The 27,390-nt window shown below is 46.9% G+C and overlaps 3 protein-coding genes across 12 annotated transcripts in view; all 3 read right to left on the bottom strand.

Moving 5' to 3' along the window:
- Nucleotides 1-234: 234 nt before the first annotated feature.
- Nucleotides 235-5,185, bottom strand: Vsig2 (V-set and immunoglobulin domain containing 2). The gene is made up of 7 exons (NM_020518.2): nt 5,002-5,185; nt 4,414-4,571; nt 3,939-4,146; nt 2,955-3,113; nt 1,966-2,085; nt 1,707-1,851; nt 235-430 (listed from the first exon to the last, which is right to left on the bottom strand). Exons 1-7 carry the CDS (start codon nt 5,063-5,065, stop codon nt 298-300), a joined length of 987 nt encoding a protein of 328 aa, NP_065264.2. The 5' UTR covers nt 5,066-5,185; the 3' UTR covers nt 235-297.
- Nucleotides 5,186-6,120: 935 nt separating this feature from the next.
- Nucleotides 6,121-16,351, bottom strand: Esam (endothelial cell-specific adhesion molecule). Of its 2 annotated transcripts, none has more exons than NR_136939.1 (7): nt 16,150-16,351; nt 12,765-12,952; nt 10,086-10,287; nt 9,747-9,902; nt 7,709-7,842; nt 7,308-7,434; nt 6,121-6,976 (listed from the first exon to the last, which is right to left on the bottom strand). NR_136939.1 is itself a non-coding variant. In NM_027102.3 (7 exons), exons 1-7 carry the CDS (start codon nt 16,217-16,219, stop codon nt 6,658-6,660), a joined length of 1,185 nt encoding a protein of 394 aa, NP_081378.1. In that variant the 5' UTR covers nt 16,220-16,351; the 3' UTR covers nt 6,121-6,657. The 2 variants fall into 2 exon arrangements, 1 of the variants encoding a protein (NP_081378.1); NM_027102.3 differs by having other exon boundaries at nt 7,720-7,842.
- A 1,975-nt stretch (nt 16,352-18,326) lies between these two features.
- Nucleotides 18,327-27,390, bottom strand: part of Msantd2 (Myb/SANT-like DNA-binding domain containing 2) — a 38,582-nt gene continuing 29,518 nt past the window's right edge. For 2 of the 9 annotated variants that reach the window (XM_006510230.4, XM_030244294.1), the window contains 3 exons: nt 26,968-27,067; nt 25,653-25,713; nt 18,327-21,750 (listed from right to left, as the gene is read on the bottom strand). In XM_006510230.4, the coding sequence (XP_006510293.1) occupies nt 20,898-21,750; nt 25,653-25,713; nt 26,968-27,067 (1,014 nt within the window). In that variant the 3' untranslated portion in view covers nt 18,327-20,897. Of the gene's footprint in view, nt 21,751-25,652; nt 25,714-26,967; nt 27,224-27,390 lie in introns of those variants that run through there. The other 7 variants (XM_017313314.2, XM_006510232.4, XR_003947870.1 and 4 more) reach the window with 6 other exon arrangements.

Below are 27,390 nucleotides of genomic sequence, written 5' to 3'. Positions count from 1 at the left end.
GTTTGCATAAGGCCACTAACGGAAGCCGGAACAAATCTCATTTAGTCAAACCAAAACTCAGAGACCAGGCGTGGGGTAAAAGAGTAGGAGCTATACAAAGACACCTAGGTTGAAGCCTATCCCTTTGACCCAGCCGGAACTTCCCAAGGCAGCACGGTCTCCGGGATTTCAAATTCATTCCTTCCCTTATTGATAGCACTCTTTGAAGAGGAATTCACCACTAGAAAGGAGAACGAGGTGGCATGGTTTAGGCTTTAATTATTAACATGGACGCTCACCACCCTCAGCGATCAGAAGTCAGACAACCATAGAGAGTTTGGACTTAGTGGTGGTCATGGTGCTGGCACATGGAGACTTCTCCAGGAGCTCTTTGCTATGATCGGCTCTCATAGAAGCTTGCTCAAAAACCCCAGGAGCGGTTGCATCCTCCCTGAAGGGTACAAGCAAAGTCACACAGAGGCTAGAAACATCCCTTAGGCAACTGTCATCCTCTAACTCAGGGACATGTAAATTTTGCTGTCCTGAGAATCATCTGTAGAACTTTGTTTAAAATGAAGGGAATCCAGGCCGGTCTCACCACTGACACACACACTTTGCCTTTGGAGGCATAGAAATTGGCCTAAATCTGAGTGTTTAAAGAAGTTACTGGTGGGTTTGTCTAGTCATCTGAAGACCACATTTTAAGACATGTCCTGGGAGTTGAGGAGGTGGCTCAGTGGGGAAAGTGCTTTGCTTCTAAGCAGGAAGACCTTAAATCAAACCCCCAAGAATTATCATAAAATATATCAGACACAAGTCATGGATCTCTGGGGTTCACTTGGCATCTAGCTCACTTGACCAGCTCCAGCTCAGTGAAAAATGACTCCAAAAAGTTGTTCTCTTACTTCCACATGGGTGACAGAGAACATATGCTCTTCCATACATGCACAGTAGGAACATGCAATATTAATAAACTACAATAAGTAAAAATAAGAGAGATGGCCTTCCTAAAAAGGTCAAGTTATCCTCTGTCCACATACTCACACACTCAACCTGTACAAACATATACACACGTGTACATTTGTGTACATGCACACACACACACACAAGAAATGATCAGGTATGATGGTGCTTGGGGAGCAAAAACATAAGGATTTCTGTGAGTTTGAGGCCAACCTAGTCTACACAGAGAGTTCCAGGCTAGCCAAGGCTACCTAGTGAGACACTGTCTAAGGAAAGAGAAATATTACACCAATCTCTACATGCAAGATACCATGCCTTGCAGCTAAATTGTCAAGTATATAACAAAGAGAGCTTTGGCTTTTTGTGTTTGTCCCATCCAGAATAACTAATCTTAAGACAAATGAAACTCCTGGTATCCACCCTCCACCTTCCCCAATTACCTCTATGTGAGATATGTATACCAAAACGCATTAGGTAAGTGATATATAGCTAAATGCATCAAGTGATATATATTTAAATGCATTGAGATATCACGCACAACACACACACACACATACCACACACACGTGACAGTCTGACAAACAGCCATCCCTATCCCTTCCAGTTTATGAATCCATCTCTCCTTTCTGTGCCAAGGCTAAACAGGAACTCCCTCCCCTGAAAGGCTTTTAATGACAACAGCTTGAAGTCTGAAGACATCCACTTGGAGCCTGAGCCCGATCCCTTTCATTTCCCTCTGCACCACCCCCAGCTCTCCTGCTCACCGAAGGTCACTACCCCCATAGGTCTCCTTGGGCTCCTTTTTCCTCTCTTTCTGGAACCTGATGAGGCAGAATGCGGCGACTGACAGGAGCAGCACTCCCAGCAGCACCCCAATAAGAGTCCCAGCTACTCGGCCTTCAGATGAGTCTAGAGAGACACAAACCTCAGAGTTGTAGGAGGTTTTGCCCACCTTCAGATAAAGAGTCATATAATCTCTCCCAAGCCAAGCCTTTGACCAGGCCTCTACCCAGCATCCCCTACCAGTCACGGAGAGGTTCAGCTCACAGGAGGCACTGCCCATCTGGTTGCTGGCCACACATCGGTAGGTGCCAGAGGAGGTCAGGGAGAGATTGGTAAGAATGAGCTGGCCGGACACTTCATCTAAAGAGTGAGAAGGACATGTGTGCTACCATGGATTCAACTCACAGTGAGCCCATACAGCTACCATGAAAGCTCACTGCATTCAGTCCTTAAAACAAACTACCAAGAAAGGTTTAGCCTCATCTGATTGGTCAGAATCCCTGCTCAGAAAAAAAAGTAATTTGAGAAGATGCAGTGAACTCCAAAGTCACTGCAACTTGTGTGCCCTTGCCACCCCACACTGCTGCCTTCCTGGAGGAGGAACTGCATATCCAGGAAGGCGATAATGGACGGTGGAACACTTACTGGATGAGGTCAGATCCTGGATGGCAGCAAAAGGCTTAATAACTAAACATTCATCCTCTAAAATGGATCAAAGCTGAGCCAACTGCTTTCCTGAACTCTACTTCTGCCTCAGAAGGCAGAGAACACATCAGGAAATGATCTAGGGGAGGAGATTTGCTGGAATAAGTGTGCACTGGGACTGTTACTACCCGAGGAAACAGGGCATCTGGGACCAACAAACGAGAGCTAAGCCTTCTAGATATACTCGTCTCCAAAGAAACTCACCCGATGTGTGAACCAGTCCAAGCTACTCTAGTTACCTCACTAGGAAGTTTGGAAGAAACTTATGACCCTTAACAAATCTACACTAAGTAGGCAGGTAGGGAGTGCGAGATTGTTCCCTGCCCTCTGCTCTCTTCCATGTTATCCAGGAAGACATTTAGCTTGAGAAGTGTTTCCCAAGCACGGCAGGAAGACAGACAAGAAGGCATCAGTACAAGAAAGGAGGAGGGAAAGGGCCTTAGTCATAACAGATATGGGGAACTGGATTTAGAGACCAGATCTTAAGTCTCCAATTCACTCTTCCCAATGCCCTGTACTCTTACCTTGAACCATGCTACCAGGAGGAGGTGTAGGAGAAGATCCGAGACGTTCCCAGTTGTACACTGGCTTGGGTGCTCCCTCAGAGGAGCGGCATCCCAGTGCAGCAGAACCTCCCACAGAGGTTTGCCCACTCTGGCTGCATAAGGGGTGACTGGGGGGCACTGCGAAAACCACAGGAGGATCTCAGCAATCCTCTAACCCCAGACCTACTGACTTCAACATTTCCTTTTTCAATTCCTCTGCCAAATAGTGGTCTATATATACCACTCAAGTGATTTCCACTACTGGGAATTCTGCATCCTGGAAAGGTCTTCCTCATGCTGAGCCCAAGCACATTGCTAATATAATGTCAACGGAACAGTTTCATTTCTTGGCATCTGGGCCCATAAAGAGAAATTATAAATTCTCCCCCACATGAAGGCCCTTCAGATATTTGAATGCATGGGTCATGGACCCCATCCTGGGCCTTTAGTTTTTGTATAAACATCCTTGTCCACCTTTCAAACATCTTACTCAGCTTTGAACAGGCTCTGATTAATGGTGAGGTGGGAGCTCTGAACACAATGTGGTACTCAGTTATGTAGGCTTTGTTCCTCTAATGGTCACTTCCCTTCTCTGTCACTGACGTTAGGAGGGACAGAATCCAAATCTGAGCTACTAGTGGGAGGTTCCTGAATGATGAAGCTGGTGAACTATGTTATGTCTCAACACCCCCATATATGACTAGTTTCTCTCTCTCTCTCTCTCTCTCTCTCTCTCTCTCTCTCTCTCTCTCTCTCTCTCTCTCCACACTTAGATACTAGGCCCTAAGGGAGATACCATGGGGTGGAGTTGTAGTGTGACAGACCATCTAGGGTAGGATAATTTTTTTCTTGAAGCTCCCAATGCAGCTGTGTGCTTGGCCTGCATATCAAGACTAAAGGGGGTGGGGTAGGGGTGGCAGGTCAGGATAGGAGAGTGGTTAGTGCATCCCCAGCATGCCTTACCCAGCACAGTAAGGTTGATTAACCCCAACCCGTTGGTGTAGAAATCTGGTGGGTTGTTAACATTGCAGAGGTAGGTCCCAGTGTCTGAAGGGCGGAGGTCAGTCAGTTTCAGGGTAGCCAGTCCTCCTGTGGGTGGATCGTGGAGAAGGATGGCCCGATCTGCTTTAGAGCCAGTGGGATACAGGTGGCCATTGGTGAAGTACAGAACCTGAGAAGAGGCCCAAGGCATATAAGTCCCCTTTTCTGCAGAGCAGCAAAAGGCAGAACAGTATACTATCAATCAATCACACCACAGGGTTCAGTTAATTTAGTGGCTGAACCAGACTACATCTGCGCAGGGGAGTTGGGACTCATGAGCTGTGTCGAAGAGGAAGAGAGAATATAGGACCAAAATGGCTGAAGTCCTCCCCAAACTTAATCCTGGGTGAGCCCTCGGTCCCTGGCCAACCCAGCAGATACCCCGCCTTCAACTTACGGGCACGGACGCAGAGATGGGCTTCCCAGGCTGCACAAAGCTCCACTCCAAGGCAAAGTTGTCGCCCACCGATGTTTTGTAACTGCAGCTCAGCTCGGCCGTCTTACCCTTTGGCACGCTCAGTGGCTCAGTGGGCACAGTCACCTCCACAGCTAGCCCTGGGACCAAGGACCCCAACAACACAGATCCGGAGGGTCTGTCCCACACTACTGTGGCTGTTTAGAGGCTGGGGCCTCCTTTGCCACAGCACAACCCCCTTCTTCAATCCAACCCCTTCCCTCCTGAGAGGTTTCCGGGAGGGAGGAGCCCACGGCCTAACCCGGTTTTTTGTGGGTAAAAGGTCCAAGATTAGGCCAGGTATGAGGATGTGTTGGCAGAAAAGGAAACAAGAAAAGATCCTGTAATGGTAAATCTTTAGATGGCGAGAGAGGCCAACTCATTAGCTTGCCTCTCGCTTCCCCTCCCAGCCTTCAAAGCCCCCTTCCCTGCCTGGCACAGTGGTTCCCAGCTGCAGGAACTGAGCAGGCCTGGGAAGCCCTTCCCTGCCCCAGCTCTCGCCTTGATCCCGCCCACCCAGCCTCTCCTCACCGCTCAGGCACACGAAGCCCAGCAAGTGCCCGCAAAGGAAAGCCCCCACCAGGGGCCAGGCCATAGCCACTGCTGTCTCCGGGTCCTGTTCTCTATCGGTCTGAAGGATGTAAGGGTCTAGGAAAGCCCGAAGGGCAGCCGCCTTGTGTTGGGCTGGAGAAAGACTGGCTATCTCAAAGCAAACAAGGGCAGAGGCGGGCACCCTCAGGTAAGAAAAAAGCTCCTCCCTCTTCCAGGCTTGATTCTGGGATAACTTTTCCTTTCCTCTCCTCCCCCAACCCCCCTGCAATCTCTGAAGCTTTTCAGCCCTAGGAAAGTTGCTGGGCTTGTGGTGGGCACCTTAAAGACAAAGATTCAGAATTAGCATTTTGCAAGGAAAGTATCTTTAGCAGAAGAGAAGGGCTTCTGATACCGATAGGCCAATAATGATGTGACCTGGGAGGTCACAGGCAACAAGCATGCATCCCAGGAGCTCTTATAGACCCTATAGAGATTCTCTTCCCACCACTTGCCTGCGGTGTGAGTCTCTCCAGGGAAACTACACCCACTTCTCCATTCCCAGAGGCAACGGGAACAGAGAACCTGAGATCTGAAGACCCCCACACTTGGGAGGAAAAAACAGGGTAGGATTAGGACACCAGTCCACACGGCATCTTATGCCTTTCTTCAAACGAAGAAGGAGCCTGCAACCCACAGGGTAGGACAGTTTGCTTGTTAAGGATCCAATGGCACGGGTTAGGAGACATGGGTGAGGTTCCTCTCCTCTGTCCTGGAGAGGAAGATGCAATGGGGTGTGTGGATACTCAATCCCGGGGTCTCAGAGTTCCAGCAGCAGGTGCCCCAGTTCATCATCAGCTCATCAGCTCCTTGCTGTTCAGAATAGGTTAGGGGCTCCTTAGCCTCAGGCTCTTGGTACTTTCTCTTTTTCTATGACAATGAATAGCCAGCCCTTCTACAGACTCTAGAAGAACTATAAGCTAGGAAGCCCTGTGGATAAAGCTAGGAAGCCCGTGGATACCGGTAAAGCCTCCTGAGTAGGTAGGATCTACTTCGTAGCCTCCTGAAACTCAACTTCGGAGAGGTCCTAGCTGGCAAAAAAAAAAAAAGTGATTCAATTACTTCTTGTCCATGCAAATGCGATGTATCTTTATTGAAATTTGCAAAATAAAAACAAAAACATCAATTTCAAGTCAGATTTTAAAATGTCTTTCCTATCCCCCTGCTACAACAAAACCCAGCCAAGCCAGCAGGACAGGTTATATTAATACAGGGAGATGGAGCGAACGGCAAAGGACAGCATTAGATAAGGGTGTTGTACAGATCACAGAGCCAGGGGCATCACTGACTGGCAGTCTCCTCCAGAGCCCTTGGAGGGTAGCCGATCTTCCGCAGCATTCATCTGGCTTCAGGGAGAAGCAGGGAGGAAGTGAAGCCTCCTCACTCCCAACCCCCTACCTCAGGTCCATTTCCTCCTTTTGTCCTTTGACCCAGATTTTAGTCTTACTGAGGCCCAGTATTCCAACAATAGAAGGAGGTAGGAGCAAAGGACTGGAGGTCTAGAATGTGGGCATCCTCCCAAGATTGAGTCCTCTGTGCCACAAGGAGACCTTTACAGAAAGGTCAGATACCAGATGTAGCTAATGAGTGCCTGGGCTATCACACAAGAGACCCAGCCTGACTCTGTGCAGGCACCATCACAGGCACAGCACCCATGCGGCTCAGAGCAGAAGAAGAAACCCCACCTGGGGTCAGGGACACTGCCTGAGGTGGGGGTTCATCTACCCTGGGCAGTCTTGGTGAGGACAGGGCCTGGCTAGAGACACTGGGTGTGGGAGTAAATGTGCCAGGTCTTGGAGGAGCAGCCTTGGGTGGCCGCAGAGCTCGTGCTGAGGTGACCGAAGAAAGTGTCCCATTCTTGGAGATTGTGTCTGAGCCTTTGGTCCAAGGCAAGGTCCGGGGAGCAATGGCATCTTCCCTGGTCATCAAATAAGTAACACATCAGAGGCCAAAAGGAGAAAAGGGAGAAGAGTTTCTACACACTTGTTTTACTGTTCCTCCACACACATACATCCTCTCTCTCTCTCTCTCTCTCTCTCTCTCTCTCTCTCTCTCTCTCTCCCTCTCTCTCTCTCCTCTCTCTTTCTCCCTCCCCCCTCCTTCCCTCCCTTCCTCCCTTTAAATCTCCCATAGGAATATTGTTACACCCACTGCCCACCTCTCTATTAAAAATGGGAGAGGCCTGAATTCTCAGATGCCACAGAAAAGTCGGAAGAGTTGTCATGTTCTCAAAGATCAAGGACACCTACTTGATATCATTGGCCAGCTCTTCCAAGGTCTTGCTCCGGCGCTGGTACAACAGGACCAGCCCAGCTATCAGCACCAACCCAACAAAAGTGCCCACAACTGCTCCAGCGACCACTGCAGCCTTGGACCCTGAAAATGCCTTAGTGTCAGAAAGGGGACAGTTATCTGTTCCCTGTTCACTCAAGTTCCACTACTCAGCTATCACCATGACATTCTGCCCTTCTCTCTGTTAAGATGGGGGTAGAGGGCTGCCAAGTAGAAAATGGCCAGACACTGACCAAACATCTGTACCTGCCTTTGACCAAGTTCAATTCCCAGTCATGAATCAATGAGAAGCCGTAGCAGACAGACCTCTTCTTTCCTGCAAAGCCACCCACTGACCACACTTCTTCACCACACTTACCCCTTACTGACCTGTCATCACGTCCAAGGTCACGTTGCACTTGGCAAAGCCCACTCTGTTTTGAGCCTTGCAGACATAGACTCCAGACATGGCAATGGAAAGGTTAGTGAGCTTTAAAGATCCACGAACAGCATCTATGGAACCAATTCAGCTGTCAGTCCAAGGGCTAACTTTTCCATTAAAAAACAAACAACCATATATATCATGCCCTAGTTCTGGGCTCTTTGAGTCTCTGAGAGTCTTTGCTTATCTCTGGCCTCATGAGCAGGAAGAAGGTGGCAGCACTCTGGGCTCTGCAGACAGGCTAGCTCAATGCCCGCTCCATTTCTATTCCTCAATGGTCCCAACTGATCTCTGAACAAAAGTGCTATACGGAAAAACCAAAACATCCTTTTGACATTTGTTCTTGAAAGGCAATGTGGGTCCCTGATCAGACAGAAAGATTTGACTAGAAACTGGAAGAGCTGGTATCCCAAATGCCCATGTGACCCTTGTGGCTCCCCACTTTTTCATGTGTAAAATGGGAATAATACTCTTTAGCCATGGGGGTTGTGAAGCATGGTCAGGCTAAGCATGCTGACCTGTGCTGAGCCTGGCCTAAACTCTGTACCTGCTTATCCTTCACAAGAAACCTATGCACTGAGCCCTTTTGAAAATTATTATATAATTATTAAAATGCTCAGGTGAGGGGCTGGGGAAATAGTTCAGTAAATGCTGGCCTGCCACCCTAGCCAAATCAATAGGCATAGACCTCAGTGAGAGACCCTTGCTTAAAAGCTAAGGTAGACAGCTCCTGTCCCAAGGGTAACACCTGGCCTCCACACACAAGCTCAAGCACGAACACTCAACGTATAGCTCAGGAAAAAAGTCAAATGGGTCCCAGGGGTTTAGCTCAATAGTAAAATTGATGTTTAGTGTGTGCAAGACCCTGCATTCTATCCATAGCACGAATAAAATAAAATGGTCCAATAAAAAGTATAAAGGGGAAAAATAAAACTATTTATACCCACCATGGACACCCAGTAGTGGTTAACACTTTGGTGTACGTCTGTGATTTATTCCTCTTCCTCTACTGACATTTTAAAGTAATGCTTTTAGGCCAATGAGATGTCTCAGTGAGTAAGGCACTTGACACAGGAGCTTGGCCACATGAGTTTAACAGTGGAAGGAGAGAACAACTCCAAAAAGTTGTCCTCAGTCATATGCCATGACACACATACACACCCGCCATGTGCACACACACACAACCACCACCACAACAATAATAATAATTAACTTGCTTAAAATTTTAAATAATTCAAAATGTATCTTCAAAAACAGTATCCATGAAGCTAGGTGTAGTGTTGTGCACGTTTAATCCAGCACTTGGGAGACAGAGGCAGCCAGATTTCTGTGAGTTTAAGGTAAGTCTAGTCTACATTTTGAGTTCTAAAACAGCCATAGATAGATGCATGAGACCCTTCCTCAAAAACAAAACAATACAAAAACAACAACAACAACAACAACAACTCTTATTCTTTTATACAATCAAAATTACTTGCAAAGCCTTGGCAATTAATAATGACCCTTTAAAAGCCATCTCATGACTCATATTTCAAATATTTCAGTTGCTGATCATAGCGTATAATCAGGAGGCTGAGGCCAAAGGATCGTTTGTTAATTTGAGACCAGTATTAGCTATAGATAAGATTCTGTCTCAAAACCAAAGAAGCTAGGGATGTAATTTAGTAGTAGAGTGTCTATCTCTCATGTACAAGGTCCTGACTTAAATGCCGGTATCTCACACACACACACACACACACACACACTACCCCCAAATATTTCTTATATGGACTGGAACTCAAATCAGGCTGTTTAGTTCCAGACCTCAATAAAAGTATCCCCAGTTCTTAGAAGCTCTGAGCATAGCACCTGCTAATATATCGTCTTTCCATGTCCCTTTCTGTAAAGCCTGTCTTCATCACTCCAGTCTGTGAGGTACCTCTCATCTTCCCTCATCTTCAGCCACCATCTCAGAGACCTCCAGGAACCCTCTTACCTAAGGCTGGTCCAAAGAAGACCTGGGAGGATGGGGCCAGCCTCTCCCACTGGTACTGAGCAGTAGGTTTACTCCTTGGGGACTTGCAGTTCAGGGTCACATTGGTCCCGACATAGGGTACACCCTGTAAACTACAGGATGGAGGAGCTGGAGGAACTAGAGAGGGGAAGACAGGTTAAAATCCACACTCCAAGGGCCCACGGGTTTTGATCCCTCCATCTCTTAAGTCATTCCACCTTTCATCCCCAGGTCTTATGCTCAGCCACTTGAGAGGGAGACCTGCTTCACCTCCCTGTGCTGAGGTGGGAAAGAATTCAAAGATGTGTGTGTCTTACTCACCCAGCACTTTGAGCTCTATGCTTTTGATGCTGTGGCCTATACTTTTGCCTTCATCATTCTGCACATTGACAGAACAGCGGTAAGTCCCAGAGTCTCCCTCCTGGAGTGCCCCCAGGCGCAGGGACACATTCCGTGAAGAGATAGAGTGGACCAGGGCTGTTCCAGGTTTATTTGTCATGACTCCATTAATGTAAGACAACACCTAGTGGAGACAGGACATCTGTTAACGGTCTCCAATGCATCTGTAGGCATTGTCAGCATCTGTTGGTATGTGTCAGCTCAGCATGTCTTCCTCCTCCAAATTGGACGTCCTCGATGCTTCCTCACTTGACCTGAACCACCTTTTAGTAACCTATCTTCTCACCCACCCGCTCACAACTCTAGGCAGTTCTCACTTCCCATGTGGACCATCACCTCTTCAGCTTTTATGGTGGCTTTTAGGGGAGCACCATACTGGGAGAAGAACGAGCAATGCAAGAGGAAGCATGTATAAAAAAAATTAGATTGTACATTACAACTTTGTAAGGCCTAAAGTTTCTACCTTTAAAAGCCACACTAAAAAAAAAAAAAAAAAAAAAAACAAAAAACAAAAAACAAACAAACAAACAAAAAAAAAAGATTTTTTTTCCCCCTGTAATTGAGAGAGGTATGGCTGGGAAGAGAGCTCAGTCTCTGACATGCTTGTCCTGCACACATGAAAATCTGAGTTCAGACCGCAGAACTCGTGCTTAAAAATCAAAACAAACAAAATCTCAACAGGGTGGAACATTTATTTTTAACAGCACTGTGCAGTTTCTTAACCATCAAGTACAGTAATGTCTGATACGATTGGGACGGAATTGGAGTGGCAGCGTGCACTGATATTCAGCACCTGATATTCAGGTTGGAAGAACCAGCACTTGCTCCCTACAAATGCCTTCCGCAGAGTCAGCACAGAACCAGCCATTAACCTAGCACACGGCGAGTGTGAAATGGAAAAGATGGAATGAGAAAATAGCTACGTTAGAAAGACCAACCCTTTTTAAAAAGACTAAAAACTTCCAGTTTCTCCCGTTGAGCCCCTAAAACATCTCACCTTCAAGGCTGTCTACTTTGTTCCAAGAACTGACTTTCTCCTCAACTTCTTCCTAAATATCCAAAGACTGTACTGGCCAGTGTCATTCTACTTTGTCACTCCTGACAAATATTCTAGAAGCTGATATAGGGTCATGTATGTGAAGCACATATAACTCTAAAGCTGGAAAGCCACAGACAGGTGGACTCTGAGGCTTGGGGGAGAGCCAGCATAGCCCAATGATGTGTTTCAGGGCTGCTAATATAAGACCCTGTCTCAAAAACAAGATAGATAGCACCTGAAGAATGATGCCTAACGTTTGACTTCTGGCCTGCACATGAGCAGGCACACACACACACACACACACACACACACACACACACACACACACACATATGCATATGCATATATTCATCAATATGCATACACATCCAAACATGCATATATACACAAAAAAATTCAGTGGGGGATTGAACAAGATTGCCTGCCTTGCCCTAGTGTATTCAGGAATTCCTACGTTCCATACCCAGGACTGCATAATCCCAGCACTTGGCAGGCAGAATGAGAGGCAGGCAGGTTTCTAGGAGTTCAAGGCCAGCCTGGTCTGCATAATGAATTCCAGGACAGTCAGGACTATTTAGAGAGATGCTGACAAAGAAAGAAAGAAAGAAAGAAAGAAAGAAAGAAAGAAAGAAAGAAAGAAAGAAAGAAAGAAAGAAAGAAAGAAAGAAAGAAAGAAAGAAAGAGAGAGAGAGCGAGAAGGAAACACAAAACCCAAGATAATTAGATCAAATAATTTCCTTGAATACATTTTCCAAGACCATGCAAGGAATATATACAGTGAGGGAGTCTGAAAATGGTTTCATTTAGCTTCTGCATAAAAGAACCATTGAGTGGTACTCCTGTGTAGTGGAGGACCAGAGCTGCCAAGTAATGGCAGGGGCCCATACTGTCTTTCACAGATAGAAAGAATTTAGGGATTTGTGGCTGGCAAGATGGCTCATTGTTGGGAAAAAAAAAAAAAAGCATTGCCACCAAGGCTAATGATCTGAGTTCAGTCCCTGGAAGTCACATAAAGATAGAAGGAAAGAAGTGACTCCTGAAAGTTTATCTCTGAACTCTGTACTAGCACCATGGCCTGTACAAGCCCACTCTACACAAACATGAGGAGGAGGAGGGCTGATAATGGCAGATGGATCCAGGAAGAGATGTGGCCTGTACTTGACAATCTCAAGCCCAGAAGATGTCAGCTCACAACATGGGAAGCTTTTTAAGTTGGTGATGCAGGGACGGTGTCCCCTGCCTTTAATCTCAGCACTCAGGAAGCAGAGGCAGACATGCCTCTGTGAGTTTTGAGGCCAGCTGGGTATATAGTATAAGACCAAAAAAGAAAAAGGTTTTGTTTTACTCACACCGTGTTTCTTCTATCCTCAGTCTCACCCTAGGCCCCGCCCCACCACCCCACCCCACCCCACCCCACCCCCACTGGCACTTTTACCTCAGTTTCGTGTACTGGGATCCACAATGAGAACCAACACTGATATAGGCCGTCTTCTCTTCCCTATATTCTCTGCCAGCTCATCCCTACACCCCTCAGTTGTCATTGGCTAAGATTTTCCCCTCACCTGGTTTGGTTCCTTCCCTTCTTGTTCCAAGAACCAGATCAGGATGGGCACCTCCCGGGGGTGGGACCACGACTCCTCCCGTGCCATCGTGTACCAGGCGGGGAGCACCACTTCTTCTCCCTCTACCGCTTCCAATTTGTTGAGGCCCGGGGGCACGTGCAACTCCATCTGAGCTCGGGAGAAGGCAGCTGAAAGAGAGAGCAAGGAGGTGGTAAGCTCCTAGGGTGGGTTCCCTAGTCAGCCGAAGGAGCCTGCCTAACTTCCGTCGCTTGAGGGGAAAACCTGTCCCTGGAGAACAAAGCCTGGAGCCGTGCCCCGGAGACCTCTTTCCCAGGGTCCTGCTTCTCCTCACTCCGACGTCTATTAGTGTTCAGAGTAGGGACGGAACCACATTTCTATGTAATCATTCTAATCCTGAGGTACAGAGTCTGAGCAGATTCACCTCCAGAAGGGCGATTCCAGAAGGGAAAGCAGACCTGGTTTTGACCCACACCCCCACGGCACACACTTGCTCCTCCAGTCTCCTTGGTGGCAAGGGAGAATGGAGATGCCAGGCCAGGTCACCCAGACTCTTCAAGCCCGAGCTCGCAACTGGATGGCAGATCGCTACGTAGTTACTCATTAACCGCGCGGCTCCCTCTGAACTCCGGGAGCCAGCCCTCAGCTCCAGCGCCTGCTGGTGACTAGGAGAATCCCAGGCCTTGGCTCAGTCCCACTGAGTCGGCTACCCTAGGGAAACGCACGCCTGAGACTCAGCCAAACCCTCAAGAACACTTTTGGGGGTCCTGACTATCAAAGCGAAATGCCACTGAATTGTAGGAAGTGTCAGGATGAGAGTTGAGGACATTCTTCCCACAAGTACAAAGCTTCCCCAGCATGCGTTGGGGATAGGAAAGGGAGTGTCCCTTTCGGTTAGGGGGACACTGATGACACTCCAGTGCCAAGTGCTAAAGCCTTTTGGAAAATGACTTTGGATTAGCACAAAGCGGAGCCTGGTGACACCAGCAGCTCTCTTCCTGGGCCCTGCTCTTCCTGGATCATAGCACTCTGCACGCAGGACAAGCTGCCACCTTGGAGAAGGTGAGCGGGCAGCCGAGGCTCGGAGGCCCCAGACCATCTGCGCCAGCAAAGCCAATCGGAAGGCTGGGGAGACTTAGAACCCTACCGAGCCAGGATGCGCGCCTCCCCCATCGCTTCCCGGCCGCGTCTTAACCAAGGCTCCCACCCCTACTCCTTGTCCTTCGTGGCACCCCCCACCCCTGACATTTCCTGGCGGATCCCTGCAGTCGGAGCAGGAAACTTGCGCCCGCCGATAAGGCAGAAGACAATGAAGCCCGGCCCGTTAGACCGGAGGCTCTGCAGGCAAAAACAACCCGGCCTTGAGAAGGTCCACTTCCCTCCAGGGACTCTGCCTGCAGGTTGTTCCGCTACCGCCAGGCGCACCTTCCTAGCCTTCTTGGGGTAAGGCCAGTAAGGAGGGAAACATGTCTTTATCAGATAGACTTCAGCTTCCCTCCCCAAGAGTGTTCTAGCTGCCTCTTCCAGGTTTTGCACTTGCAGTTTGCAAAGCGAGGGGCAGGGGCTGGGAGTGGGAGGTGAGTTGCAGCATGTACACCCTTGCTTCGAGGTGAGCAAGGGACTCCTGGGATTTCCCAGCTCTCTGCTCTAGAGTCACTTGAAACGGAAGAATCCCCTAACTGATCAAATCTTTTTGTGACTGGGTGCCGCAAGGAGAAAAATGGGGAGTCCCTGGGTTCCAGTGAAGGACTCCGGAGCTGCTCAAGAATAGCATCGTTCAGCCCAATCTAAGACCAGAAGGAGAGAGCCAAGGGCCTAAGCAGAGCGAATGGGCCCTTCTCCCCAGGGCTACTATTTTTAGTTTCCCTATTTCTCTGAGAAACTCCCTTTGTGGGCTTCTCACGCTCCAGGGACAGTTCTGAGCCACGAAAGAGCACATGGGGGGGGGGGAGGGTTGCCTTGTGCCTTCCCCAGGAGCAGCGAGTGCATTTAACCCTCCAGAGGCCAAGAAGGGCAACCTTCGTGGCATTATTAGTAGCATTTTAGGCTCTGGATCTTTGATATGACAAAATCAAACTCAAAAGCTGAAAGAGAAAAAGGAGGGGCCACGGGTGACCTACAGAGGATGCCTGTGATGTTCAGGCAGCCAATATAGGTTTTTCCTCCCTTGCTTGGAGGCTGACATTGCCCTCTCCAACACAGTAAGGGCCAAGCTGAGGAAGAATGCAGAAAAGAAACAGAAGCTGAGGTTGAAGGTGCAAAAGCAGAGCTGAGAAGCTGAAGGCACAGGAAACACTCCAAGCTTTGGAGGGAAGGGCACAGAAGCTCTGAGACTCATATTTGGGAACCTAAGATCTCATGCCCTCAACACCACTAGGACACAGACCAGGCCGAAAGAAACCATGGGTGGGAGCAGGGAGATCCCCATCAATGTCACTGAATCTACTCTACATTCTTCCAGGTCTTACTTGCTCTGACATCCTCTAGCCCAAGGAAGAAGTTAAAGCGAGGATTCTAAACCCAGAGAGCAAAACAGCCTGGGGAATAGCTTATAAGGGACTTAGTTCCTACTGAGTCATTTCTCTCCAGATATAGTACTGGGTGGGCCACCTCCAGCTCCTGCTTAAGATAGTTGTCCTGGAGAGCTCACCCAAACACTTGTTTCAGGAGGTCCCCTTCCTCTTGGACCCTTTGGCACCCTCTCCCTATTTTCCTTGTTCCTTTGGATCTGAGAAAAGATAAGGACGATGGTAGACCTGATGGTAGGCTGTGTGCTGGAGTCTGAGCAACTGACCTCTTCCCGAATTTCCTGTGTCCAAATGACCTCATGGTCAGGCTTTGGGGGCATCTCCTTTGATTTCCAGGGCAGGAAGCAGGAAGGAAAGAAAAGAGCTTGGTGGGGAAATGCTGGGACGTGAAGTACTGCTTGAAGTACTTGCGTCAAGACTGAGGACCAGGCATTCCCTCAGGGATCTTTCACATCAGCTTGAATGAGGGGTGCGGGGAGGGGGGACTGGAACTAAGTCCTTAAGCCTTTAGTCACTGTCTCATCCAGTGCCTCAGCTTATCCAGCTGTGATGAGTGGGGGTAGAGAGTAGACAGGAATAACTGCCTTAACTCATCCCAGAGGTCTTGGCTGGAGATGCCTTTATCCCCCTCCCCAACACCACACACCACACCAAAGCTGGAAGCCGTTCTAGCCATAGAAGGCAGAAAGTGTAGCACCAACCAGTGATGTCCAGAAGTGGAGAGTAATGAGGAAAGACAAGAATGTCAAACAAAAATCCCTTCAAACCCACTCTCTAAAGTCCTCCCCTAGGATCAGATTTACCTGATCAAAGCCCTCCAGACCCGGTGTTTGACTCACCAAGGGTACTCAGTCCCAGGAACAAAACCCGCAGCAAGCTGGTCTCGGGGGTTCCAGCCTGAAGAATCATGGCCCTCCTTGGCCCGGAGTACTCAGGGAGAGTTGGACACACGGTGTCTACAGGTGTTGTGGGTGAGCGGCGGCAACCCGAATGTGCACAGGAACCAGGCTACTGACCAGGGTGGCTCCAACCCAAGTCAGCGGGTGTGCGGATGGGGAGGTGGGGTGGAGACCGACTGGACAGTGGGCGGGGCATTCAAAGGGGTGGAGAGGTCACCGTCCTGCCGGGCGCGGCGCGCTAGTGACTCGCAGCGGGGGAAGAGAGCTCTCCCCAGGCTCAAACAGCCGGATCCGCCGGCCTCTACCTCATACCTCCAGGGCAGGTGTCAGGAATAGAGGGTGAAAAAGGAGGAATGGGGGCGGGGGGACTAACCTAAATTTAAGAAGTGACCCCGACCCGACAATAAAAGCCCTGTATCTGGGGTCAGAACGGCCGCTCCAAGCCTGGCGTGCGGCATCCCGAATCAAAGCAGAGCAGCCTTCTCGGAGGAAGAGGGGAGCCCCCACGTTGTGTAGTGTGGGTTCAGCTGGGTTAGGAGCAGCCGCTGAAATGGGGATTCGAACTTTATTAGCCCACACCTCTCTCCGCCCGGTTCAGGCCCGAGGCTTCTGGGGAAGACATCCAACATAGCCCTGACGCCACAGGCCTTCCTGCTCCTAAGGCTAGAGAGGGGCTGGTTCTCCAGAGTTCCAGAAACCGAGGCCCGAGGCGGAGTGTATGGGGGTCTGGGGGGAGTCTCGGACCTTTGCCTCATGAAAACACGGAAGACCTGGTACAAGGGAGGTGAGCAGGAAACTGAGGCAACAGTCACAGGCTTAATGCTGACCAGGGAGGAGGGAGCAGCTGCAGGAGGACGGGATATAAATAATGTCTTTCCCTTCTGTACAGCCGCTGGTGTCTTCGCAACCGCCCATCCTTGTAGTGAACGGCTTAGGCCAGTTCTGATCCTTTAATTCCCAGGACTAGATCTTTCCGCTGTGAATTTAATTTCAACCCCACACCCCACCCATGTCATTGGGGGCGGGGATGGGGGTGGCGGCACCTCTGCGCCCCCTGATGGCCCGGGCTGCTTCAGCAGGGGGAACGCACCGGTTCCAGCCTAACAGCCAATAAATAAAAATATGCTTCAAGTATTTGGGCAGGGCTTTGCTGCGCAGGACAGAAGGCATAGCCACGAATGTCTGACGTGGCCTGTTCCGAGGGAGCAGAACTGTCAGGCAGTAGAGGCAGCCTGGCCTCCTCATCTCTACACACCCCATCAGCTCCAGTGTTGTGCAATGGCTTTTCCTACCTAAAGAGCCCCAGCCTGGCTCCTCTTCAAATACCAGTCATGCAGTGGCTCTACGAAATGCCTATACAAACACTAGACTGCCCCTGACATCTATGGAATCTACCTCTTTGGCAGCTCAGCTTTCAAACTTTGTACTGTCAAAAGGTGATGTTAGGGATGGGCTGTCTTGGTTTTCCTTGCCTATCAGATTTTTCTAGATTTGAGAATACTAAAAACATTTTTTAAAAAGTGTGTATGGGCCTGCATGTGTCTGCACCACGTGTGCAGTGCCTGTAGAGGCCAGAAGAGGGTGTCGGATCCCCTGGATTCTGAGCTGCCCTATGAGAAGATGCAATCAAGCCCCAATGCTGCGGAAGATCCTTACCCTTAACCCCAAAGCCATGTCTCCAGTCCCATAAGTACCTCTTTCAAACACCCTTCATCTGTTGCCTGGACCACGTTGTCACTCCAAATGAATAACTCCTCCCAGGAAAAGGAAGTACAAAGCTTTGGCTCTTGCCTAGTGACACTGAAGCGTCTGATGACACAGGTGTGTCCATCCCTGCCCAAGAGCTGCTTCCCAAAATCTCTGTTACATAATCAGCTAAGGACCTAAGGAGAGTGACTGTCCCTATGGCACAGAAGAATTCACAGGCTTTTACGCCTGAATTTTCCTCATTGTCCCCTATTCTAACCACTTCTGACCCCGAGGAAGTCGAAACCTAAACATTGGATGAGTGCAAGGTAGGTTCATCATAGGTTTCTCTCAACCACACTTCATGTACGATCTTAGAAAGAATTTATATTTGGGCTGGAAAGATTTCTCACACCAGTCAAGAGGACGTGTTGGTCTTGCAAAGGACAAAAGTTTAATTCACAGCATCCACATGGTGGTTTACAACCATCCATAATTGCAATACTAGGAAACCTGATGCTTCTGACCTCCACGCATGTGGTAGGTACATATACATACACGGAGGCAAGACACTCACACACATAAAAACAATTTAACTTAAAAATTTTCCAGAAGTCAAAACAAAGCTTGACTAAAAGGGCCTCTCTCCCTCCTGGATCTGTTACAAGGCTTATGGTCTTAGTCAGTCCCCTTGTCTGAGACAATGCTCAATGTCAATGTTACCTGACAGCCTATTGTCTTCTTTTCTATTGTCTCTGGTCAGATAGGATATTCCTATCAGCAAGTCACTGTCCTCACAAGCCTCCATTTCCCAAAGCTCAGTTTTGTCCTCTTCCCTGACCTTTAACCCATTTCAAGCCACTCGGAAACTCAGGCTTGATCTTATCTTTGCCCTCCATCTTGGTCACAGGAGTCTAACAAGGCCACACTCCCAGTTATGCAGGTCTAAAAAGTCCTCACCAACTGTTCCTAAAATATTGTGCCCCATCTATTAACTAGTGAAGGAAAGGAATACACGTAGGTAAGTTCAGCAACTATTAATGATAATTCTGGACTGGTCAGTGGTCACAATGGAGGGGCCATGCAGTGTTCCTGGTAATGTTTGTTCCGCCTGTGACTATGTTTGTTTCAGCACTGGTGACCATGAATTTACTCCTGTATGACACACCATCAGTGCATCCTCGCCTGAGGACCAAAGAGGAAACCTACAAGAATCTCCCAAGGCCCCCACATACAAATACTGCACACACTAAGAGCAGGTGCTGTGCCGACAGTACCTGGGTATTTATACTCTCCCTGAAGTGGCACCTATTTTTAGCAGCTTACATTAGAGAAAGAGGTTACTTCTTAAGCTTAGATTCAAAGAACACAGACCACCTCTGTGGTTAAAATCCCTGAAAAAACATACAAGCATCAATTAGCCAAACGGTATCATACTAAGGAGGGGGGGGGTGTCTTCATTTGAGGGTTGTAGGAAAGAATTTTTTTTAAATATGCAATTTTATTTTTAGTTTTTTTGAGACAAGGTCTCTCTGTGTAGCCCTGGCTGTCCTGGAACTTGCTCTGTAGACTAGTCTACCTTCAAATTCAAGAGATCCATCATACTCTGTCTCCCAAACACTGGGACTAAAGGACCGTACCACTACCTTCTGACTTGTGATTTTTTTTTTAACAGTAGAGAAAACCAGGGCTTATGGGTTCTCGTCTGGACCTGCTGCCCATTTATAGCAAAGCCACTGAAGATGAGTTACCCACGCTCCTGCAATCCTTGACCACCAGCGACTCTTCTTAGCCAAGGGTGCTAAGCTCCACGTGGAGTGGCACCTGACCCACTGGAGTCTCAGAAAAGGAATATGCATGAGTCACTGCCTAGTGGACTGGCACCTTCCAGTTTTTTCTCTCAAGGATCACTCTTCAAAGGCATTAGTATTGTATTTTTACTGGATCTTCATTTTCTTTTGTTTAGACACAGAAAGATCAAGGCATCAAGTTTGTCCTTTTACTACTTAGCAGACTTACCTCAATTAGTAAGTGAAAAACATGGAGAATCAAAGTGCCTTCATACCACTAAAGTTAGAAGGAACAGAAAGAAATACAATATGACTTCTAATGACCTCTGGAACTGACAAGAAAGTACTATCTTCATTGTTAATATATATAGAAAAGAGTGCATTTGCGGGGCTTGGGGGTCTGGTCCTTCCTTTTCTTCTCTTTCCAGTATTGGGGATAGAACCCTGGGTCTTGTACATCTAGATGAGCCACATACAGCCTGTCTGCCCATTCTTACAGCAAAGCCAGACAAATCCCCACAAACAGTGCAGCCACACTCCGCTACAAAAGGCTCAACTAGCACACCCAAGAAGTCAGGAATTCCTTTAATTTTTTTTTTTTTTTTTAAAGTTTAAATGGCAACACAACCATAAAAGTTGGTACATCACATAAACAAAAGTCTTTGCAGGCAACACTGATTGGAAATAGTAAAACACTTGGTCGGTGAAAAAATGAATTCTAAATTATATACAATAGTAGCTAAAGGTAATATTTAAAAACAGCTGTATTTACTGTGACTTGATTTACTCGCCATTATCTATTGCTTATTTATTCAAGGTTGTAAATAATACTTATAGAGATGTGTAAAAATGAAACAGTGAAAAAAATACAATTTTCAATTTCATATGAAACTCAAAGTATAAGTTTTGTCCAATATGGAATGTACCTACATTTGCTTATATCAAGGCTCTAAAACCAGTTTTAAAATCGATGTTTTCTTTTTGTAAAAAAGAACTGACCCACCATGCAAGACCTGCTTGCTCAAAATGAGCATTTCAGGTGAGGTCTGCTTTTCCTGCCCAGAGTCTATGATTTCTTAGAGGTTGTATTGGTCTCATCGTGGAAAAAGCTCCCATGAAGAGTCCGACGGCAGCATCTGGACGTGGGGTAGTCTGGGTAATGGGAAGAAGGGACAAGACTGCACAAGCCCAAATCCTTATGAAGGATGACACTCAGTTGTTAAATTTTAAGGGGTATCCAATGGCTTTTTCCAGACACTCAACTAATGAGCCGGCAGAAAGAAAATCCCTCTCTACTTCTACAAATTTGATGTAGATGGACTTGGGGGAAACTCCAGGATCCACAATACAGTTCTGAGACAAAAACCCATTAATACCAACCCACTCTTTACTGAAGGTTTTGGCATTTGCTTGGAAATGTAAAAACAAGCACTGCTGCAGAGTCCTGACCTCAGCAATACCGAGGTAGCAGTAGATGATCCGGGTGGGTTCCACTTCCACCTGTAATGAGGCTTGTGCTGAGAGGGTCTCCAGGTCGACTCGGCCCTCTTTCCCTGGGTCCAGAGCATGGCGCTCCACATCTGGTGAGAGAGGCCTCTCGATACATTCTTCATAGCCAATGGCATAAAGGCCTGGGCTTTTAGGAATGCCTCCTGGCAATAAATACTGAACAACATTGCCCCCGGTTGGCTTCGAGTGGGCAATGGGTATCCAGTCAATCTCCATGTGCAGCTCTAGGCACCTCGCTTCACTGATGGTGATCTCTAAAAACTTGTAGTAAACATTTTTCCAGTTCATTTTTTGCACCCGGGTCATAATGATCCGTCCCTCAGGCTTCTCAGAGTTGAAATACTCGCGAAGACGCTTGCCAAGGGGCACCTGTGAGCTGATCTCAGCATAATGGTAACGAATATCCTCTTTCCAGCGGGTGTTATAGCCAATTCCAAAAATGGCCAATTTATTGGAAAGATGGAGCCTTGAGAAGTCTGTCCAACTCTGAAACAGTTCCCATTTCAACTGCACCGACTCCAAAATCTGTACAATATTCTGCATGGTATCTCGCTTCCTAGAAAGAGAAGTTAACGGTCAAATTCTTCAAGTATCTAGAGCAGCAATAGCTAACAGAATTTTCTATGATGGTGGAAATGTTCATTACCTAGACTGCCCACTATAAGAGCCACTAGAACTTAAGATACAGTCAACAGGAATGAAATGTTACATTAAAACACCCACACCTCAGAAGGCCACAGCATTAAATGTCAGAAATACCTCCAAAGGTTCCTAGAATTACAAACAGCTTTTCATGGTCACAGATCAATTTTAGTAAATATAAATACTTATGCTCCTAGGAGTCTTTTTTTTTGGGGGGGGGGGGTCGAGATAGGGTTTCTCTGTATAGCCCTGGCTGTCCTTGAACTCAGTGATCCACCTGCCTCTGCCTCTCCAGTGCTGGAATTAAAGGTGTGCGCCATCACAGACCTTCACAGCGGTCTTCAGAACAAAGTTCCAAAGGCAAAGAACACTTTAACATGAAATGCCGGTGCTGCCTCAAAACAATACCTTCATTTTTAAAACAGGATTTATGAGTCAGTAATTTTTCACACATGTTTTGGAGGAAAGTAAGTACATGGTTATAACTAAGGACCTAATACAAGGACAACATGCCTCTCCAATGAACATTCAAGGTGATAACCTCAGAAATGCTTCAATTATGACTTGCATAATTAGCAGATTTAGCAGATTAAGATAGAACATGGGATGGAATTCCTGTTCCACAGGCTACTTAAATGATGTATTGACTGATACTTCACATAATTTACATTCTTTTTGGAAATGATAGTGTATACCTTTACTCTCAGCACTTACAGGGCTGAGGCAGGCAGATCTCTGAGTTCAAGGCCAGCCTGGTCTACATGGTGAGTTCCAGGACAGCCAGGGCTACACAGAGAGGGGAGAGGAGCAAGAGAGTGAAAAAAGGAAAGGAGGGGAGGGGAGGGGAAGGGAGGGGAGGGGAGGGGAGGAGAGGAGGGGAGGGGAGGGGAGGGGAGGGGAGGGGAGGGGAGGGGAGGGGAGGGGAGGGGAGGGGAGGGGAGGGGAGGGGAGGGGAGGGAAAAAATGGTTTCTCAAATATGGCCAAACTTTGATATGCTAAGACTGGCTTATTAGATATTAACTTGGAAATGGAGCTGTTATATTTTTTTAAAATTAACTATAAGTTTAACTACAAAAGTGCTTACTTGTTTACTCACAATCAAAAAAAGCAGCTTGGCTAAGAGTGCTGGGTTTTGCTTGGTTTTAGTTACTGTTTATGAATAGGGGCAGTGTGTGCAAGGGCTGCTGGAGGCCTAGGATGTGAGTCTCTGGACACTAATACTGGGACATCAACCTGAGGCCTCTGCAAGAGCACCAAGCACTTTCTTAACCACTGAGCTTTGTTTCCAGCCCTCAGCTAAGAGAATCTTCAGAAGAGGCGATGGTCCTTCAGACTTTCGCTTTAAAATCTTCTATCTTCCAGGAGAAGAGCTTTGAAACATTCTGGAGAGGCCTCACAAAGCCTCTTATTACCCTGGTCTATCGAAGACGAAAAGAGCTAACACTGTGTTACAGTAACGGGACCCTAAGGGTGCCTTCCCTCGTGAGTCTGACTTACAATCTTCTCAAGTAAGCACCTAAAGGAAAGCGCTCAGTTCCTGGACCACTTCTCTGCTGAGGAAATAGGAAGGTACTCACTCAATCACAATATTCAAGTGTGATGCTCTGTGAGGCAGGTATGTTTCTGAGTGGGACAAAAGTTCAAAGGAATACTGTCTTTTATAGATATCAAATTGTTTTTATAAACTCCCTTCTCTTAAACTTTTGTGTGTATGTGTGTTTGGTATACGTACACCTGTGTGTGTATGCATGTACACAAGTCAGAAGAGGATGAAGTCTCCCTCCTCCCCTACCACTCTCAGCTGTGTTCTTTTGAGAAAGTGTCTCTCGATGAACCTGGAGCTTTCATGGTTTGAGTGGGTAGGCAGCCACTAACCCAAAGATCCTCCTGGTTCCATCTCTGTCAGCTTTACAGGAGCGAATGGCCATGGCCATTTTTGGCAGAGGTACTGGGACCTGAACTCATATCCGCATGCTTTTACATGAGGTGCTCCTAACACTGAGACATCTCTCCATGTTTTATTAATCTCAAGGAGGAATACACTAGGAGATGGAGGAGAGTGAAGAATTGTGTTCATCTTGCTCACTGATGTATTTTAATGCCTTACATACAGCAGACACTTAGAAAACAAAAGTTAATGAAACAAGATTGGGGAATAATCTTAATGAAGCATGGATTAGTCAGTAAACTAATCACATAGATGCTGGGGAGGGGGCAGGTGGGGAAGGAAGGAGAAAACCAAATAAAACCCAACCCACTACCCAGATCAAGATATCTGTATTTTATTTGATACTTCATTTTCTGAGCAAGTCAGACACTACAGAGAATCTCAGAAGTGCCAGACTGAGGTACAAATGGCCAACTGGAAGCTCTTCAGATCCTCTCACTCCTTAGTGAGCTGGCACCAGAGAAAAAGCACACCAGAGTTCTGCTGGACTCAGCACGACAGTGTTTCAGAAGCTTGGAACAATTTGGCACCATACTTATTTGAGTAGTTCCTGAAAACTGCCCACTTCCCGGGTTCTGAAGATCCAATGCCAAAAAAGGTTCCAGGGTTTAAGGCTAGTGGCAACTCTGTGATGGGTCTATACCTAGTTACATCAAATGACCATGTCCTGAAGATCCCAAGTGGCTATGTGGGAGACATAGGGCACTTTAGTTACAAAGCAGAGGCATTTTTGGAGAGTGAGGAATTTAAAAGTATGGATTTAAAAATCACTTTAAAAATCATTTGCCAGGGCTAGTGAGATGGCTCCGAGGGCAGAGCCCTTGCTATGTAAGCCAGATGACTCGAGTTCAATCCTTGGCCCCATGTAAAGGTGAGAGAGCCTGTGACCCCCATAAATGCACTGTAGCCAGCATGTGCAATGAGAATTAAGTTAAGCTACCGGTTTTCCTTCCTGTCTACTTTGATGTCACTATTTCAAAAAGGTAACTACCTCCTCTCAGTAAGAGTTGGCTTTGCGTTTGCTGATTTGTGTCACATCCTGCTTTTGAAGAGGACTAGGGGACACTTTCTTATTCCTGAATACTCACCCTTTCCCCAGGTACAGGATTACTCAACACCACTGGGGACTCTTTCATTTAAAGACACACTGCAAAGAAAGACTTGCCGCGCTAGCTTGCTGAGCTGACTTGCCTTCCTGCGGTTATTAGCTAGCTATCTGCAGCCTGTCTTCTCCTCTGTCTAGCAAATTTCAAGTCACATTGTGGAATGCATCACACAAGTCACGTGTGCTAAGAATCCAATGTTACCAGGAAGAAAAATGAGTGGTGCTCTTCATTTAGCCCCGAACTTCATCTTTTAGTCTTTTTAATGGCGTTGATATGGAACTCATTTAAAGCCACTAAAAAGAACTGTGGATCTAACAGATGGCGTTAACTCTTTGGGGGAGAACAACAGTTGGGCTAGCGACAGGCTCTATCCTGAATATTCTCAGTGTGTCTTCCAGGAGCTGTTCTCTACGTGTGTAAGTAGGTCACCTAAGAGCTTCCTTTCTGGTTCTCAAACTGTAATAAAAGAATTTAAACATCCCCTTGGCCCTCCTACCATTTCGCCCAGCCCCATGTAAATCCAAGCGCTGTGGCTCATCTTGTCTTTAGTAAGCATGTAGAAATGCAAACTACACAAGGAAACACACATCTTCATGGAACAATCGCTCCTTCCTCCTGTATGGAACATTCAGCGGTTCAGGTCCCCAATGCTGAAGACTGAGCAGAAATGCACTCATGCTCTGTATCATGCCTAGCGACCCATGATCCTCCCAGGTCACTAGATTTAGACACATTGGTAAAAAAATGGAGCATCTACTTACTGTGCCTCTTCAGAAGACTCTTGTTTTATTTTTAACGTTCTCTTTGAAACTGGCATTTCATCTGAAAAACAAAGAATTGTAAAACAAATTATATTTTCCTAAGTGGTGGTATACATTTATGTGAATAAGTAGCTCTATTTACTGCCTGTTCTGTACTTCCTTTATCCTGGTGTCTAACACTGTCCCATACCAGATTTAAAAATGTAACTTTATATAATGAGATGCAAACATTTATATGCAAGATCAGAAACCAGGTTCCACAAGCATAAAACTCTTCAAGGTCACCAGTGGATTTCAAGCGAGGAGCTTAAAGCTTAATTTCGATGCAAACATGATTTTAAAAGAACAAGAATGGAAATGATTCTGCCCTATTTAGGTTTCCTATGTAGGTTTTACAGGGTAAGTAATTATTCCCCCAAATACAAGGATCAGCATATTCTGCGTTTCTCACAGCCTGGGGACTTAACTCTTCACAGCAAACAGGGCTATGATGCACTGCCGTTGCTCAGGCCGTAAAAAGACAAGATCATTTAGCATCTATTCTTATTCTTCAAATCTGCATATTCTTTTACATATGGCTAATAATCTTAACAATTTGAGGGCCTCTTTCCTTTTCCCTTCTAACATTTGGAAGAAATTAAAGCAGCATTAATATAGAAAATACAATAATATCTCAGTTCTTTTCTCCATTTCTCTGTCATTGGCAGGATCTCTGTATTTTTTTCCCTTAAGCAAGGGAAGCAAATTTACACTGCCAATCCTGCCTGAACTTTCTCAGCGGCACCTGAGCACTTCACTAGGCGGAAGGGCATTTCCTACTAAAACTCATTACACAACTTGCTGCTGATGTACACAGGCTATAGCTAAAACCTGATCAATACTTCCCAAATAAGAAACTGGAGCACTTGACATACAGGGATACAAGCAAACAAAAACTACATGTAGCCTCTTAATTGGACCAGTGTGGATTTAAAGAAGTTGGGCCAAGAGTCAGTGCTCTCAGCAGGAAATCTTAGTGCTACAAAGAACAGACAGGGGTATTCTGAATTGCATAAGATTGTGTCAGTGAACCTCCTGTATGACTCAGATTAGGAAGTCTCTATCTTCAAGGAACTTAACAGTATGCAAGTCACCACGTAGCTAATAGTGAGCATGACTTGGCAATTTGATGTTAAATCAAGGATGTCCATGTTGACTGAAACAGTTTGGCAAATGCCTTGTGCTGACAACACTAGAAGCCATTACAGATGGTATAAATACCATTCATTGCACTATCAGGTAGCCACACACACATGCACACATGTTGTTTTCTTACCCAATTCCTGATCTGTTGGATAGCCATGGAGCTCCTGACTGTGGTTTCCCCAGTCCTCCTGTGAATAGTCCTCCATAGTGCTGCCATCTGACTCCAGCTCCTGGTACAAGCCACTACTGTTAATAAGTACAGGCTGGCAGGGCTGAGCATCCCATCCTCCCTGACCAAACACCTGTTCCAACTGTTCAAATGTGTAACTGCTCTTTCTTTTCCCAACACCATGTTCTTTCACCCGACTGTAACACCTGCGAAGGGTCTAAGACACAAAGTCTTTTGTTATTCCTTTAAAGCTGTACTTCCTCCTCCAGATACGGACCACAGATATTAATTACTATCAGACAGACACAGACAGACAAACACAGACACATTGTTACAGGAATACTATTTCAAATGCATTATCATATTAGAAAAATACTAATTTAG

This window comes from Mus musculus, chromosome 9 (assembly GCF_000001635.26).
Source record: "Mus musculus strain C57BL/6J chromosome 9, GRCm38.p6 C57BL/6J".
Taxonomy (NCBI): Eukaryota; Metazoa; Chordata; class Mammalia; order Rodentia; family Muridae; genus Mus; species Mus musculus.
Note: the sequence above shows the minus strand (reverse complement) of the source record. Positions and strands in the feature narration are given on the sequence as shown.

Coding starts and splice junctions, on each gene's coding strand:
- Vsig2 (NM_020518.2), bottom strand. CDS start 5,065: ATGGCCTGGCCCCTGGTGGGGGCTTTCCTTTGCGGGCACTTGCTGGGC. Junction 3,114..3,938: donor AATCAACCTTACTGTGCTGG/GTAAGGCATGCT, acceptor TGGTTTTCGCAG/TGCCCCCCAGTCACCCCTTA. Junction 431..1,706: donor TATGGGGGTAGTGACCTTCG/GTGAGCAGGAGA, acceptor TGTACCCTTCAG/GGAGGATGCAACCGCTCCTG.
- Esam (NM_027102.3), bottom strand. CDS start 16,219: ATGATTCTTCAGGCTGGAACCCCCGAGACCAGCTTGCTGCGGGTTTTG. Junction 12,953..16,149: donor CCTGGGACTGAGTACCCTTG/GTGAGTCAAACA, acceptor TCTCTCTTTCAG/CTGCCTTCTCCCGAGCTCAG. Junction 7,435..7,719: donor GACCTTGGACGTGATGACAG/GTCAGTAAGGGG, acceptor AGGCATTTTCAG/GGTCCAAGGCTGCAGTGGTC.